This window comes from Callorhinus ursinus, unplaced genomic scaffold, assembly GCF_003265705.2.
Source record: "Callorhinus ursinus isolate GAN/ISIS: 27379988/994484 unplaced genomic scaffold, GSC_fseal_2.0 scaffold7, whole genome shotgun sequence".
Classification (NCBI taxonomy): Eukaryota; Metazoa; Chordata; class Mammalia; order Carnivora; family Otariidae; genus Callorhinus; species Callorhinus ursinus.
In genome coordinates, this window is record NW_027397069.1 from 74,178,126 (window position 1) to 74,194,556 (window position 16,431).

General features: G+C 38.5%; 1 protein-coding gene across 4 annotated transcripts in view; it reads left to right on the plus strand.

The window, feature by feature from the left end:
- MICU2 (mitochondrial calcium uptake 2) overlaps positions 1–13,167 on the plus strand; it is a 171,717-nt gene extending 158,550 nt beyond the window's left edge. For all 4 annotated transcript variants that reach the window (XM_025875190.2, XM_025875191.2, XM_073894798.1 and 1 more), the window contains 3 exons: positions 10,282–10,390; positions 10,865–11,022; positions 12,530–13,167. In XM_025875190.2, the coding sequence (XP_025730975.1) occupies positions 10,282–10,390; positions 10,865–11,022; positions 12,530–12,634 (372 nt within the window). In that variant the 3' untranslated portion in view covers positions 12,635–13,167. The remainder of the gene's footprint in view (positions 1–10,281; positions 10,391–10,864; positions 11,023–12,529) is intronic.
- The last annotated feature ends 3,264 nt before the right edge of the window (positions 13,168–16,431 follow it).

The following is a 16,431-nucleotide window of genomic DNA, read 5'->3' on the forward strand; positions in this document are numbered from 1 at the left end:
ATTGCTGGATCGTATGGTAGCTCTATTTTCAACTGTTTGAGGAACCTCCATACTGTTTTCCAGAGTGGTTGCACCAGCTTGCATTCCCACCAACAGTGTAGGAGGGTTCCCCTTTCTCCGCATCCCCGCCAACATCTGTCGTTTCCTGACTTGTTAATTTTAGCCATTCTGACTGGTGTGAGTTGGTGTCTCATTGAGGTTTTGATTTGGATTTCCCTGATGCCGAGCGATGTTGAGCACTTTTTCATGTGTCTGTTGGCCATTTGGATGTCTTCTTTGGAAAAATGTCTGTTCATGTCTTCTGTCCATTTCTTGATTGGATTATTTGTTCTTTGGGTGTTGAGTTTGATGAATTCTTTATATAAGATTTTGGATACTAGCCCTTTATCTGATATGTCATTTGCAAATATTTTCTCCCATTCTGTCGGTTGTCTTTTGGTTTTGTTGACTGTTTCTTTTGCTGTGCAAAAGCTTTTTATCTTGATGAAATCCCAATAGTTCATTTTTGCCCTTGTTTCCCTTGCCTTTGGCGATGTTTCTAGGAAGAAGTTGCTGCGGCTGAGGTCGAAGAGGTTGCTGCCTGTGTTCTCCTTTAGGATTTGGATGGACTCCTGTCTCACATTTAGGTCTTTCAACCATTTGGAGTCTATTTTTGTGTGTGGTGTAAGGAAATGGTCCAGTTTCGTTCTTCTGCATGTGGCTGTCCACTTTTCTCAACACCATTTGTTGAAGAGACTGTCTTTTTTCCATTGGACATTCTTTCCTGCTTCGTCACAGATTAGTTGACCATAGAGTTGAGGGTCCATTTCTGGGCTCTCGATTCTGTTCCATTGATCTATGTGTCTGTTTTTGTGCCAGTACCATACTGTCTTGATGATGACAGCTTTGTAATAGAGCTGGAAGTCCGGAATTGTGATGCCGCCAGCTTTGCTTTTCTTTTTCAATATTCCTCTGGCTATTTGGGGTCTCTTCTGATTCCATACAAATTTTAGGATTATTTGTTCCATTTCTTTGAAAAAAGTGGATGGTATTTTGATGGGGATTGCATTGAATGTGTAGATTGCTCTGGGTAGCATTGACATCTTCACAATGTTTGTTCTTCCAATCCATGATCATGGAACGTTTTTCCATTTCTTTGTGTCTTCTTCAATTTCTCTCATGAGTATTTTATAGTTTTCTGAGTACAGATCCTTTGCCTCTTTGGTTAAATTTATTCCTAGGTATCTTATGGTTTGGGTGCAATTGTAAATGGGATCGACTCCTTGATTTGTCTCTCTTCTGTCTTGGTGGTGGTGTATAGGAATGCCACTGATTTCTGTGCATTGAATTTGCATCCTGCTTCTTTACTGAATTCCTGTATGAGTTCTAGCAGTTTTGGGGTGGAGTCTTTTGGGTTTTCCACATACAGTATCATATCATCTGCAAAGAGTGAGAGTTTGACTTCCTCTTTGCCGATTTGGATGCCTTTGATTTCTTTTTGTTGTCTGATTGCTGTGGCTAGGATTTCTAATACTATGTTGAATAGCAGTGGTGATAGTGGACATCCCTGCTGCCACATTCCTGACCTTAGGGGAAAAGCTCTCAGCCTTTCCCCATTGAGAATGATATTCGCTGTAGGTTTTTCATAGATGGCTTTTATGATATTGAGGTATGTACCCTCTATCCCTATACTCTGAAGAGTTTTGATCAAGAAAGGATGCTGTACTTTGTCAAATGCTTTTTCTGCATCTATTGAGAGGATCATATGATTCTTGTTCTTTCTTTTGTTGATGTATTGTATCACGTTGATTGATTTGCGGATGTTGAACCAACCTTGCAGGCCAGGGATAAATCCCACTTGGTCATGATGAATAATCCTTTTAATGTACTGTTGGATCCTGTTGGCTAGTATTTTGGTGAGAATTTTTGCATCCATGTTCATCAAGGATATTGGTCTGTAATTCTTTTTGATGGGGTCTTTGGTTTTGGGATCAAGGTAATGGTGGCCTCATAAAATGAGTTTGGAAGTTTTCCTTCCATTTCTATTTTTTGGAACAGTTTCAGGAGAATAGGTATTAATTCTTCTTTAAATGTCTGATAGAATTCCCATGGGAAGCCATCTGGCCCTGGGCTTTTGTTTGTTGGGAGATTTTTGATGACTGCTTCAATTTCCTTAGTGGTTATAGGTCTGTTCAGGTTTTCTATTTCTTCCTGGTTCAGTTTTGGTAGTTGATACATCTCTAGGAATGCACCCATTTCTTCCAGGTTATCTAATCTGCTGGCATAGAGTTGCTCATAATATGTTCTTAGAATTGTTTGTATTTCTTTGGTGTTGGTTGTGATCTCTCCTCTTTCATTCATGATTTTGTTGATTTGGGTCATTTCTCTTTTCTTTTTGATAAGTCTGGCCAGGGGTTTATCAATTTTGTTAATTCAGAGAACCAGCTCCTAGTGTCATTGATCTGTTCTACTGTTCTTTTGGTTTCTAGTTCATTGATTTCTGCTCTGATATTCATTATTTCTCTTCTCCTGCTGGGTTTAGGCTTTATTTGCTGTTCTTTCTCCAGCTCCTTTAGGTGTAGGGTTAGGTTGTGTATTTGAGACCTTTCTTGTTTCTTGAGAAAGGCTTGTATTGCTATATACTTTCCTCTCAGGTCTGCCTTTGCTGTATCCCAAAGATTTTGAACAGTTGTGTTTTCATTTTCATTGGTTCCCATGAATTTTTTTAATTCTTTAATTTCCTGGTTGACCCATGCATTCTTTAGTAGGATGCTCTTTAGCCTCCATGTATTTGAGTTCTTTCCGACTTTCCTCTTGTGATTGAGTTCTAGTTTCAAAGAACTCTGAAATGGTGGTCTGTGGTCTGAAAATATGCAGGGAATAATCCCAGTCTTTTGGTACCATTGAGACCTGATTTGTGACCTAGGATGTGATCTATTCTGGAGAATGTTCCATGGGCACTAGAGAAGAATGTGTATTCCGTTGCTTTGGGATGGAATGTTCTGAATATGTCTGTGAAGTCCATTTGGTCCAGTGTGTCATTTAAAGTCTTTATTTCCTTGTTGATCTTTTGCTTAGATGATCTGTCCATTTCAGTCAGGGGGGTGTTAAAGTCCCCCACTATTATTGTATTGTTTTCAATGTGTTTCTTCACTTTTGTTATTATTTGCCTTATATAATTGGCTGCTCCCATGTTAGGGGCATAGATACTTACGATTGTTAGATCTTCTTGTTGGATAGACCCTTTAAGTAGGATATAGTGTCCTTCCTCATCTCTTATTACAGTCTTTGTTTTAAAATCTAATTTGTCTGATATAAGGATTGCCACCCCAGCTTTCTTTTGGTGTCCATTAGCATGGTAAATGGTTTTCCACCCCCTCACTTTCAATCTGGGGGTGTCTTTGGGTCTAAAATGAGTCTCTTGCAGACAGCATATTGATGGGTCTTGTTTTTTAATCCAATCTGATAGCCTGTGTCTTTTGATTGGGACATTTAGCCCATTTACATTCAGGGTAACTATTGAAAGGTATGAATTTAGTGCCATTGTATTGCCTGTAAGGTGACTGTTACTGTATATTGTCTCTGTTCCTTTCTGATCTGTTCTGCTTTTAGGTTCTCTCTTTGCTTAGAGGACTCCTTTCAGTATTTCTTGTAGGGCTGGTTTCGTGTTTGCAAATTCCTTTAGTTTTTGTTTGTCCTGGAAGCTTTTTATCTCTCCTTCAATTTTCAGCCTAGCTGGGTATAGTATTCTTGGCTGCATATTTTTCTCATTTAGTGCTCTGAAGATATCATGCCAGTCCTTTCTGGCCTGCCGGGTCTCTGTGGATAGGTCTGTTGCCAATCTAATATTTCTACCATTGTAGGTTACATATCTCTTCTCCCGAGCTGTTTTCAGGATTTTTTCTTTGTCTCTGAGACTTGTAAGTTTTACTATTAGATGTCGGGGTGTTGACCTATTTTTATTGATTTTGAGAGGGGTTCTCTGTGCCGCCTGGATTTTGATGCCTGTTTCCTTCCTCACATTAGGGAAGTTCTCTGCTATTATTTGCTCCAATATACCTTCTGCCCCTCTCTCTCTTTCTTCTTCTGGGATCCCAATTATTCTAATGTTGTTTCGTCTTATCGTATTGCTTATCTCTCAAATTGTACCCTCGTGATCCTGTAGTTGTTTCTCTCTCTTTTTCTCAGCCTCTTTATTTTCCATTATTTGGTCTTCTATATCGCTGATTCTCTCTCCTGCCTCATTTATCCTAGCAGTTAGTGCCCCCATTTTTGATTGCACCTCATTAATAGCCTTTTTGATTTCGACTTGGTTAGATTTTAGTTCTTTTATTTCTTCAGAAAGGGTTTCTCTAATAACTTCCACGCTTTTTTCAAGCCCAGCTAGTATCTTTAACGTCATGATTCTGAACTCTAGGTCCGACATCGTACTAATGTCCGTATTGAGTAGGTCCCTGGCTGATGGTACTATCTCTTGTTCTTTTTGCTGAGGTGATTTTTTTCATCTTGTCATTTTGTCCAAAGGAGAATAGATGAATGAGAGAACAAAATGCTAACAGGTTAACAACATCCCCAGCAAATATACTCTATACAAATCAGAAAAGACCTGAAACCAGGGGAAAAGAAAGGGAAAGAAAGAAAAAAGAGAAAAGAAAGGAAAAAAAAAAAAAAAAAGAAAAAGATAAATACAAAAAAAAACGAATATGATCACATGATCAGGCTAGTGCATAGATCAGTGCCACACACTAGATTTTGGGCGTATTTTGGTCTGTTAGAAAAAAGTGCCTCCTAAAATGTTAAAGGAAGAAAGACTTATATATGTACAAAATAAGGGTTGATACAGTGAAGGGATGGAAGATGACTGTAAGGATGAAAATTATAAAAGATTTTATAAAGGATTAATACGATAAGAAGTTGTTTGAAAAAAGAAAGAAGATTTAAAAAAAAAGAAAAAAGAGAATGATCAGGCAGGAGACTAGAACAAAGCCATACACTAGTGATTTAGGGTATATTTTGATCTGTTAGAAGAAACTGTATCTCAAAATTTTAAAGAGAGAACAACTTATATATATATGCCAAAAATAAGGGTAACTACTATGAAGGGATAAAATATGACTCTAAAAATGAAAAATAAAAAATGTTTTTTTTTAAAAAAGGGATTTTGATAAGATGTTGGTTGAAAAAGGGAAAAAGAAAAATTAAAAAAAAAACCGTTTAAAAAAATTAACTTTGAAAAACTAATGAATCATGGTAAAAAGCCATGAATTCTATGTGCAGTATTCCCCTAGTGCTGGAGTTCTCCCGTTCTCCTTGATGGGTAAACTTGGTCTTGGCTGGCTGTTCCTGCTGATCTTCTCGGGGTGGGGCCTGTTGCCGTGGTCCCCAAATGTCTTTGCCAGAGGTGGAATTGCCCTACCCTTGTCAGTCCAGGCTAAGCAAGCTGCTCCGGTTTGCTCTCAGGAGCTTTTGTTCCCTGCAAGCTCTGGTACAGCTTTGGAGGACCAGGGTGAAAATGGTGGCCTCCTAATCTCCACTTGGAGGAGCTGAGAACTTGGGGCCCCGCTCCTCAGTGCGCCCACAGAGAAAAGCAGTCACTCCCATCTCCCTGGTCTCCGACCGCACTCCGTGCTCACCTGGCCTGTGAGGAGCGTTTCTGTCTCTGGCACCCGACCCCGCGCGGAGTCTCCAAACCCAGCAGATCCCTGCAGTGCGCTCCCACGCCACTCGTCCCAGGGGAGGGAGGGGAGTCTCCCCAGATCTGCCGCTTGTTGGGTCCCTTCCAGTAAGTGGTCGCTTCTCTGTTCAGAGAGTTGTTGCTACTCTCTTCTTCGGTCTCCTGTTGAGTTCGTAGGTGTTCAGAATGGTTTGATCCCTATTCAGCTGAATTCCTGAGAGCAGACGAAATCCAGGTCTCCTACTCCTCCGCCATCTTGCTCCGCCAGTGTGACTTTTTACTTTATGTATTGCTTTTACTTCATTGTTGCAATACATGTTTTTGGAGTAGATTTGTATTTTTATATAATTTTTTTAAAGCTATTTCTATAGTGAGGAAAAAGATAAAATGTAATGAAGATCCCATTTATAATTAAATAGAAACATATAACAATTAGAAATAAATTTAACGCCAAATATATGAAGAAAACCTTTAAGGTCTTGATAGACATAAAAGTTACCTAATTATAGTGACATCTCCTATTATTGAATGGGAAATCTTAGTATTATAAATGTAGCAGTTCTCCCTTAGATTCATCTATAAAGGTAATGGTTATATTAGTCAGAACAACCTCAGTTTGTTGCAGTTACAAATTAACCCTGAAATCCCCATGGCTAACACAAGAAAGATTTCCTTCTCAATCATCGTAGGAGGCTCTGCATACAGTTGCTCAGGGACCCAGACTTTCCAAGCTCTGCCTTTTGGAGCTTTACCTCTGGAAATACATCATGTGCAGAGGCTGTGTCAGGAAAATAAAGGAGTGAGTACATTCAAGCAATTAAACGTTTTGGCCAGAAACATCACACTTGGCTATTGGTCAGACTAATCACATGACCCCCACGTAACTGCAAAGAGGCAAAAAGGTGTAATCTTTCCTATATGCAGGAATCAAAAGAGAACCAAATATTGGTGAACACGAATGGGTTCCAATAAAAATGCTATTGGATTCTCACAAGTGACCTAGACAAACCATAAAAGTTTATATGAAAAGAATGCTGAGGGGACAAGAGCTATATGGGAAATCTCTGTACCTTTCCCTCAGTTTTGCTGTGAACCTGAAACTGCTTTAAAAAAATTAAGTCTTTAAAAAGAGAATGCCGAGATAAAGTGGCATTAAGTTAATTGACTGGCCATGTGAGGGAGAAAATGAAGGTAAATCTCTGCCTCACTCATTACTCTAAAATTCCAAATGGATCTAAGAATTAAATGTTAAAGAGAAAAATGGGGTACCTGGGTGGCTCAGTCAGTTAGGCATCTGCCTTCAGCTCAGGTCATGATCTCAGGGTCCTGGGATCGAGCCCCACATCAGGCTCCCTGTTCAACGGGGAGTCTGTTTGTCCCTCTCTCTCTGCCTCTCCTCCGCTGCTCATGCTCTCTCTTTCTCTCTCAAAAATAATCTTAGAGAAAAGAGAGAGAGAAAAATGAAACTGGGTATGTTTTTGTTTTTTTAAGGTTTTATTTATTCATTTGAGACACAGAGATAGAGAGAGCATGAGCAGGGGGAGAGGCAGAGGAAGAGGGAGAAGCAGGCTTCCTACTGAGCCAGGAGTCCAATGTGGGGCTCAATCCCAGGACCCTGGGATCATGACCTGAGCAGAAGGCAGACACTTAACCATCTGAGCCACCCAGGCGCCCTGAAACTGAATGTATTTAGAAGAAAACTTGGAAACAATCATCTTAGAGTGGGATATACATATCTTTCTAGGCAAAATTCAGAAGCTTTCAAGGAAAATTTGATGAAATTGCTACCTAAAAGTTAAATTTCTGTTGCTTCCCCTCATCTCCCCCCAAAATTATAATCAAAGTCAAAAGAAAAAAAAATAACGAAATGGGGAGGGGAGGAATATTGGCATCACATGTAGTAGGCCCATTTCTTTAATTTATGAGATCTTAAAAATCAAGAACTTTGGGAGCACCTGGGTGGCTCAGTGAGTTAAGTGTCTGACTCTTGATTTCAGCTCAGGTCATGATCTCAGGGTCATGAGATAGAGCCCCACATTGGGCTCTACACTGAGTATGGAGCCTGCTTGGGGTTTTTTTCTCTCCCTTTCTCTTTGCCCCTTCCCCCTCAAAAAAATTTTTTTAAAAATCAAGAACTTTGAAGGGTCTTACATTTTGCCCTATTTAATAAATAATGGGATCCTAAAAATCACTATGTTAATAACTATAAAGTATCTGAGGTTTTATCTATTTGGAAGTTAGCCTGTACCATTTCGTGGATGCTGACAAAAGACACATGCTTGGGTCAGAGACAAAAAATATTATTCACAGCATAGGAACAGTATGAACATCATGTTTGGTCAGTTCCTCCTCACCTCACAAGTCCTGCAGGGACCATGTTGAGGGGCCCTTGTGGATGCTGCCCATGCACATAGCCGAGAAAGCTCATCTTCAGGAATCTGAATCTTTTATGATGGGCAGTAAGCGAAACTGTCCTCTGCTTCCAAAGGAGACATTGTCAGTATTCGAGGCTGTTCACTATACAAACATTCTTGGGAAGATAGTCTGGAATAAAAAGGTGGTTGGAGCCTTTGTTTGAAAGATGTGCAGAAACATGAGAGACCCATGGACACTTGTTTCCTAGCAATGTCACATAACATTAAAAATCTGGGCAAAGGACATAAAAAAGACACAAGAGAAATCCGCAAATGATTAATAAGAACATAAAACTGAAAGTGTTTCACATCATTCACAATTCAAGACATACAGATTAAACATTAATGGCATACCATTTTTCACTTATCAGTAAAAGAAAAATCAGAAAGGTTGCACCCAGTGATGGCTTATGACGCAGAGAAATGGCTATTCTTATTTGTGCTAATAAGATCTATTGTTAAAAGTATAAAGCAAGGGGGGTTGCCTGGGTGGCTCAGTTGGTTAAGCGTCTGACTCTTGATTTCAGTTCAGGTCATGATCTCAGGGTCCTGGGATCAAGCCCCATGTCAGGCTCTGCACTCAGTGGGGAGTCTGCTTGAGGAGTTTCTCCTTCTCTGTCTCTGCGCCCACTCACACACACACACACACACACACACACACACACACACACACACACACTCTTTCTCTCTCAAATAAACAAATATTAAAAAAGTATAAAACAAGGTGTAGAAATGTGTGAAGAGGATGCTTCCACTGTGTAAAACAGGGGGGTGTGTGTGTGTGTTCTTTTATATGAGTAGAATATTTCTGGAAGGGTACACAGAATTGGTAACAGTGCTTTACCTATGGGGAAGAGAACTGGAGGTCGAAGGAAGAGAGAAGACTTTATTTTTTATCCATAATATGGTTAGAATTTTTTTTACCATGTGTATACGTTACCTCTTCAAAAACTTAGATAAAATTTTAAAAGTAAAAATTCCATAAATTGACAAAGGCTAAAAGTAGTGAAACTTGAATAAGACCACACATAAGCAGAGGACATGATCTTGAAGGTCCCTACAAAGAGAAACTTTTTCAGGAAGAGAAGAATTTATTTTCAAGTTAAGAATTTTCATACTTTGGGACACCTAGGTGGCTCATTGGTTAAGCATCTGCCTTCGGCTCAGGTCATGATCCCAGGGTCCTGGGATCAAGTCCCACATGGGGCTCCTTGCTCAGCAGGGAGCCTGCTTCTCCTTCTCTCTCTGACAAATAAATAAATTTTAAAAAAAAGAATTTTCTTACTTTGTTTACTTTTCCAATGGAAAAACTAGTTTTTCTAACTTTTTTTGTTTTGTTCTTATGTGTATAGGTTTTAAAGTCAGATGAACCAAGGTTCAAATCCCCATTTTCCATTTAGTAGACCTGAACAAATTACTTAATTCGTGAAAGGTTACTTACCTTAGGTAAGGTCTTAGAGAGGCTAAGACCATGCACATAGTGAATGGCAGAACTGAAGTTTCAACATAGGTTCCTCTAACTCCAAAACCCAGTGCTCTTACTCAGTGCTGTGTCCATTGATAAAGCAGAAAAGCAAGGAGGCAGACCACTTAACAGGATGTATTAGTTTCCTTAGGCTGCCATAACAAAATACCACAGGCTGGATAGCTTAAACAACAAATTTGTTTTCTCACATCTGGAACCTGGAAGTCTAAGATCAGGGTGCCGGCAAGTTGGTTTTGGTGAAGTCTCTCCTCCCAGTTTGCAGACTTCTCACTGTGTCCTCACATGGCCTGTCCTCTGTGCTTACACACAGAGTCAGAGAGCCCTGGTGCCTCTTCGTCATTTTATCAGGATACTAGTCCTATCAGATTAGGGTCCTACCCTTATGACTTCATTTAGCCTTCATTGCCTTCCTAACAGCCCTGTCTCCAGATACAATCACGTTGGGCGTTAGGTTTCAACCTATGAATTTTGAGAAGACAGAATCCAGTCTGTACCACAGGGCCACCCCAGGTCTTGGCCTGCTCCAGGAGACCCCTTTCACCCAGTGTGCAGTCTACACAACCATACACTGTGGGCATGCCCATTCTTTTTAATAAGACTTTCTTAGAAAGCTATAAAAGTTCAGAAGCTTTATGATGAGCTTCTGAACTGGGACTTATGCTTATATTCTAAGATTTTTAATGTATTTACAAAATTGTAATTAAAATTCACTTTTGTTACTTTATTAGAGCATTAGTTTGGATGAGTTCAAGTCATTTTGTCATTTTACGACCCACTTGGAAGACTTTGCTATTGCTATGCAAATGTTCAGTTTAGCTCATCGTCCTGTCAGACTGGGTAAGTTTTATGACTTAATTTTTATCATCTATACAGTATCACTTTATTCTTTAACTAGAACGTACTGATCAAGGAGCCAGTTATCAGTAAAACAGTTGATTGGCCTTTTAATTCGTTGTGGTTACTCTAGACTTACAGCATTGACTCTCACATTTAACAATAACTTTATTTGCTTTTACTTTCCTTATTTTTCCCCTAAGAAGGAAAAGAGAATATTTAAATACCTTCTTTAAAATATTGATTAAATTAAAATAGCCTGCTTCTCTTTCAATTACTTTCATGACATTTCTCAGCCAAATTTATTATTTCGATATGCTCTTAATGAGTATTTTTGGTTTTGTTTTTCTTCCCATTAATGAACATTTAGATTTGTTTTTGCTTCTCAAATAATAAAATTTAGATGAATTCCACTTAGACTATTTCACTGTTTCACCATCAGCTATGGTTGATGAGTTCTTTTATGTTTTCTTTCAGCGGAGTTTAAGAGGGCCGTGAAAGTAGCAACAGGACAGGAGCTCTCGAACAATATTTTGGACACCGTCTTCAAGATCTTTGATGTGGATGGTGATGAATGTCTTAGTCATGGAGAGTTTCTCGGGGTTTTAAAAAACAGGATGCATCGAGGTTTATGGGTAAAGATTTTGAGTTTTAAATAATTACATGTTTACATGTAATTGAATGAATGATATTTTACACCTAGAATTTGGACAAATCTATAGTCTTAAATGGAGGCTTTGTCATTTATAAAGAGGTTATAAGCTATGATCACAACACCGAGATACCTCCTACAGATGGAATCCAGTATTTTTCTTTGCCTTTATTTTTTGTCTATGTCTAATCAGAAACCACTATTCAGAAAACATAGCCTAGAATTTTGCCTTGGGCTCTGTAGTTAAGACACACCTAAATTCAAATCCCAGCTCTGTCACTTACTAACTGCCTAATCTTGCAAAGCCACTTAATTTTTCAGAGCCTCACATTCCTCATCTTTGTACAATGAGGAAACTAATAGAATCTACCGGAAAAAAATTTTTAAAGAATCAAGTGTAGGATACTTAGTATAGTGCCTGAGACACTTGAAGTAAATGTTAGCCATTATCACTGCATTCAAATTCACATATTCGTCTGTGGGACAAATAAAACTCAAAATTTTGTTTAAAGCAGTCTTCAGGTTGAAAACAGGGGTGGAAAGAGAGCTATGTGATAAGCAGGTAGTTAGGCCATAAGAGAGGAGAGAGAATGAGGGAGAGGATATGGGAGGTTCATAAACAAATTATTTATTTACAACTCAGAAAAGCATGTTCGTTTTCCTGCTATAAACATTTATGGAAAATGAATAAATATGATTTCTATTAGCAGACATGTTTTACAAGCTTTGTAGTAGTACCCAGTACCTCATAGTTAACAGTCATATCCCTGGAAATTAAACCAGCCTTTGCAGTTAACAGTTTAATATACTAAGGAGCCTCTTTGCCATTTCTCAAGAGACATTAAATAGAAGACCTGTAAATCTATCAGAAACTTTTGCTTCCATTTGGCACATTTCCAGCAATGCTGTGCTCCTGTGGTCACCAGGATACAAGTATTTTCTAACCTTTACTTTGTTGTTTAACTGAGAAGACCCATACAGAACCTTTTAATTCACAGAGCACTTAGGTGAATTATATTATTTCTTCTTAAGGGTTCTTATCAAATGTATTGTTTCTTTTTTTTAACTTCAGCAAGGTTAAATCAAAGTTTTATTTTAGGCTTATAATTTGTATTCCACTTAGCTAAATAAAGTTCACCATAAAAAGGGAAACATTATAAAATATTATAAAGCATTATGAAATAATTACATTTTAAACCAATATGTGAACAAGATCACCCAAAGTCTTCATTATCTTCTTAGGGAGGAAGCTCTAATCACGTATACTTAGTCAGCCTCCATTCCCTAGTTATCCCAAGGATATTCTTACATCACGTTCACTTTTTTGTCTTTTATCCTGTCTTACTTACAATTCTGTTGCAGTTATCTTTTACAACATAATCCATCTCAAGTACTTTTTGGAGGTGTGTGGGGAATAATAACAGAGCTCACATGAAATCGTGTTTAATCTTGAAGAGAATGATCTCTTTACTTTCGCTTTTGGTTAACAGGTACCACAACAACAAAGTGTACAGGAATACTGGAAATGTGTGAAAAGAGAAAGCATTAAAGGAGTAAAAGAAGTCTGGAAACAAGCTGGAAGAAATCTCTTTTAGAAAAAGATAATCTGGGAGTCATCCTGCTCCAAATGTCAGAATTTGGAATTTGTTTAAAATACTAGATTTTTGTCTTCTTGGTTTTCTTTGTAATATAAAGATGCCTTGTATTTACTTTCTGAATCAATAATTTCTTAATAAAATTTCATTAAAGAACTTAGTAAAAATAGATACATTCTGTCAGAGGGCCTAGAATTGAAGTAATGCTTTGTACTTTGATAAGATGGAAAACCTAGTTATTCACTGATTTCTTAGACACAGTAGTACAACGTGCTCTTTGGAAGGGTGTCAGCTAGTACTTAGAGAAAAAAGTGTTTGATATACAAGACCAATATCAAGTCCAGGAGTCCTGATGTTTCCAGTAGGGCAAATTAAATTAAAAACTTCTCAGGTTTTCTCATCTGTATCTCATAACTCATAAGCTTCTTGTGTATTTTATTTCAGTTAGCTGTATATTAGTTGTCTTAAAAATAATGTGTAAATTTCAATATCCTCTGTAGAAACAGAATAAAGTATATACACAGATAACAAAAGTTACATGTGTTTTTTTACATGTGTTTTTTAAAGCTTTTTTTTATAAATGTAAATTCTCTCATTAGTATTGACAACTTACTGGTTTGTGTTCTTATAAACTAGTGTAATTGGTGGGGTGCCTGGATGGCTCAGTCCGTGGAGCGTGCAACTCTTGATCTTGGGGTTGTGGGTTTGAGCCCCACACTGGGTGTAGAGAGTACTTAAAAATAAAAAAACTAGCGGGGCGCCAGAGTAGCTCAGTTGGTTGAATGTCTGACTCTTGATCTCAGCTCAGGTCTTGATCTCAGGGCCATGAGTTCAAACCCCATGTTGGGATCCACACTGAGCATGGAGCCTACTTTAAAAAAAAAAGGCAAACAAAAAAACTAGTATGATTGGGGAATCTTGATCACAAGATCAGGGTCTCATGGGATATACTGTGTTGTGGGTAAATGTTTAAAATGGCACTAAAAATTAATTGGCATTAAATATAAAATGCTGTTATTAATAAAATGGCATTTTTTAACACAGTAAGTGAAAATTATTTTTTTAAAAATATGCTTCTCAAACAAGAATATTGCAAATATTTAAAACACATTGCATTCCCTGGTTAAATGGCTGACTCTGAGACTGGAGCAGGAAAAGTACAAGATGAACCTGGAAGTAAAGAAGTAGTCAAAAAACAATGAGGACATACCAAAAGGGCAAGAGCCACTTGAAGGGGCCCTCCCTGGCCAAATATGATACAATTTGAGTAACAAAGTAATTAATGTCAGTAATGGATCATAACCTATTGAATGAATTAAGAATCAATGAGCTTAACACTGATAATTGATTAATGGGACAAGAGGAACCTCTCCCTTACAGCTGCTACATGGAACACACTTGTTTGAATAATGCTTGAGAATGACAAGCGGTAAAAGCTTTTGTCCAATTATTAAAAAAAAAAAAAAAAAACATTTATTTTGGTGCTGATTAGGAAACAAATTTGTTCTAACTCATCATTTTAGGAATAATTTTTGTATTTCTTTATTGTAAAACCAAACCAAGAGAAAAGATAAGCAGTGCAAATAGAGGATGTGCATCCTCCCATCATTTCCTCTTAGCCATAAAAATACTGTCTGACTCTTCTCCTACCTGACTGCCCAGTTGTCCTTATGGGTAAAGATTAGGGGTATAAAAGTCAAAACCTAGGATAGTTTCTGGTGTTTTCACAGGCTCAATTTTTCCAGCTTCTACCTGGCACTACCTCTGCCCGCTTTCCTCAGCATCCAATGAATACTATGCTCCAGCCCTATAAAACCTCTGACCTGGGGCGCCTGGGTGGCTCAGTTGGTTAAGCAACTGCCTTCGGCTCAGGTCATGATCCTGGAGTCTCAGGATCGAGTCCCGCATCAGGCTCCCTGCTCAGCGGGGAGTCTGCTTCTCTCCCTGACCCTCCCCCCCATGTACTCTCTCTCTCTCTCTCTCTCTCTCTCTCTCAAATAAATAAAATCTTAAAAAAAAAAAAACCTCTGACCTTTCCCCACCTACACCCATGCTTTTCATTTTCATGTTTCCCTACCTCCAAGCCTCTACACACACCAGCTTCTGATGGCAGTGATTTTTGCTCTCTTGTCATCGTGGCAAAGTTTTAGAAATCCACTTGCTGCCTACATGTCAAGTATGTCTGTACTAAACTGTTAAATCAGGACTAGGAACAGTGCCTTGTCATCTTTATATTTTTTATATAAAATGTATATATTTTTATAATAAATATTTTAAAAATATAAAATTTATGTAATTTATAAAATTTTATATGAAATCTATGTTAAAAAATAATATAGGGGCACCTGGGTGGCTCAGTCAGTTAAGCGTCTGCCTTCAGCTCAGGTCATGATCCCAGGGTCCTGGGATCGGAGCCCTACATCGGGCTCCCTGCTCCGTGGGGAACCTGCTTCTCCCTCTCCCTCTGCTGCTCCCCCTGCTTCTGCTTTCTCTCTCTCTGTCAAATAAATAAATAATCTTTAAAAAAATTCTCATATCTAACCCCATTCTGTTTAAAATATATATATATATAATTTTAAATTCAAATCTAGCTGAGGACCTGGCTTATAGAAGGCATCCAGCAAATATTTGTATAAAGGAAGGAAGAGGAGAATGGGACAGAGAAGGAGTGGAAGAGAAATAGGGAGGGAAGGAAGGCTTGTAATGTCCGTCAGTCAAGTATGCAAACAAGAACCTGCCGGGTTGCCAAACATAAAATGGTGGATTAAGACAAATGGTCACTGTTGTCATGGAACATATAGTCTAAAGGTAGAGACTGAAAACTAACCAGGAAACATTTTTTAAGATTTTATTCATGTATTTGAGAGAGAGAGCATGAGCAGGGGGAGGGACAGAAGGAGAAGCCGACTCCCCACTGAGCACGGAACCTGACGTGGGGCTCCATCCCAGGCTCCAGAATCATGACCTGAGTCCAAAGCAGAAGTTTAACTGACTGAGCCACCTGGGTGCCCCTAACCAGAAAACTTTTTAAATATTATCATCATAAATTAAGATTTTTTAATAATAAAGCAGTGTTAGAGAACAGAGGAGTAGACTTTCCTAAAACAGGAGTTTTCAGGGATTGAGGAGACAATTTTCAATTTTTCCAAGACAAAAGGAAATGTCCTACAACCAAAAAATGAATAATTCCTTTTCATCATCGTATGATTGCTGCAAACAACTTGATCCCATTTGAAAAGGATATGGATAAAATATTTGTATCAAATAAGCAAACTAGGTTTGCTAGTGTCTCCTCTTAGCAGTGTGGAGACAGTCACCTTGAAAGCAGCTGCACTTCCTAATCTGAACTGAATCTTCGGTCCTTTCCTTTTCTGTGATTTTATGGAATAAATGATCACTGAGTCTCCTGATATTTTGGTGGTTAGCTTGTACTTCTCTGCTTATCTTGAAGGCAGGGAGGGTGGCAGTTATCCTCTCCTGAGTCCTGCCTCCACCTCTTTTCTCCTTAGGAGATCTCATTCTCACCTCTGGCTTCTGTTCCCTCCCCCAAATTTCTGGCCCAGTTACCTTCTGGATGTCTCCATTTTGTTGGTCCAACTCCACATGTCCAAAACTGAGCTGATCATCTCCCCCTCTTTTCCCAAACCTTGCTTCTTCACATGTGTCCCTCTCTTTCAGTGAGTGTCTCTCAATAGACCAAACCAGAAACCAACAGTTGTCCTAGAATCTTATACTCCCTTATTCGTCCATATTGAATGAAGTCCTGTCAATTCCACTTCCTCAGAATCTCCCAAACT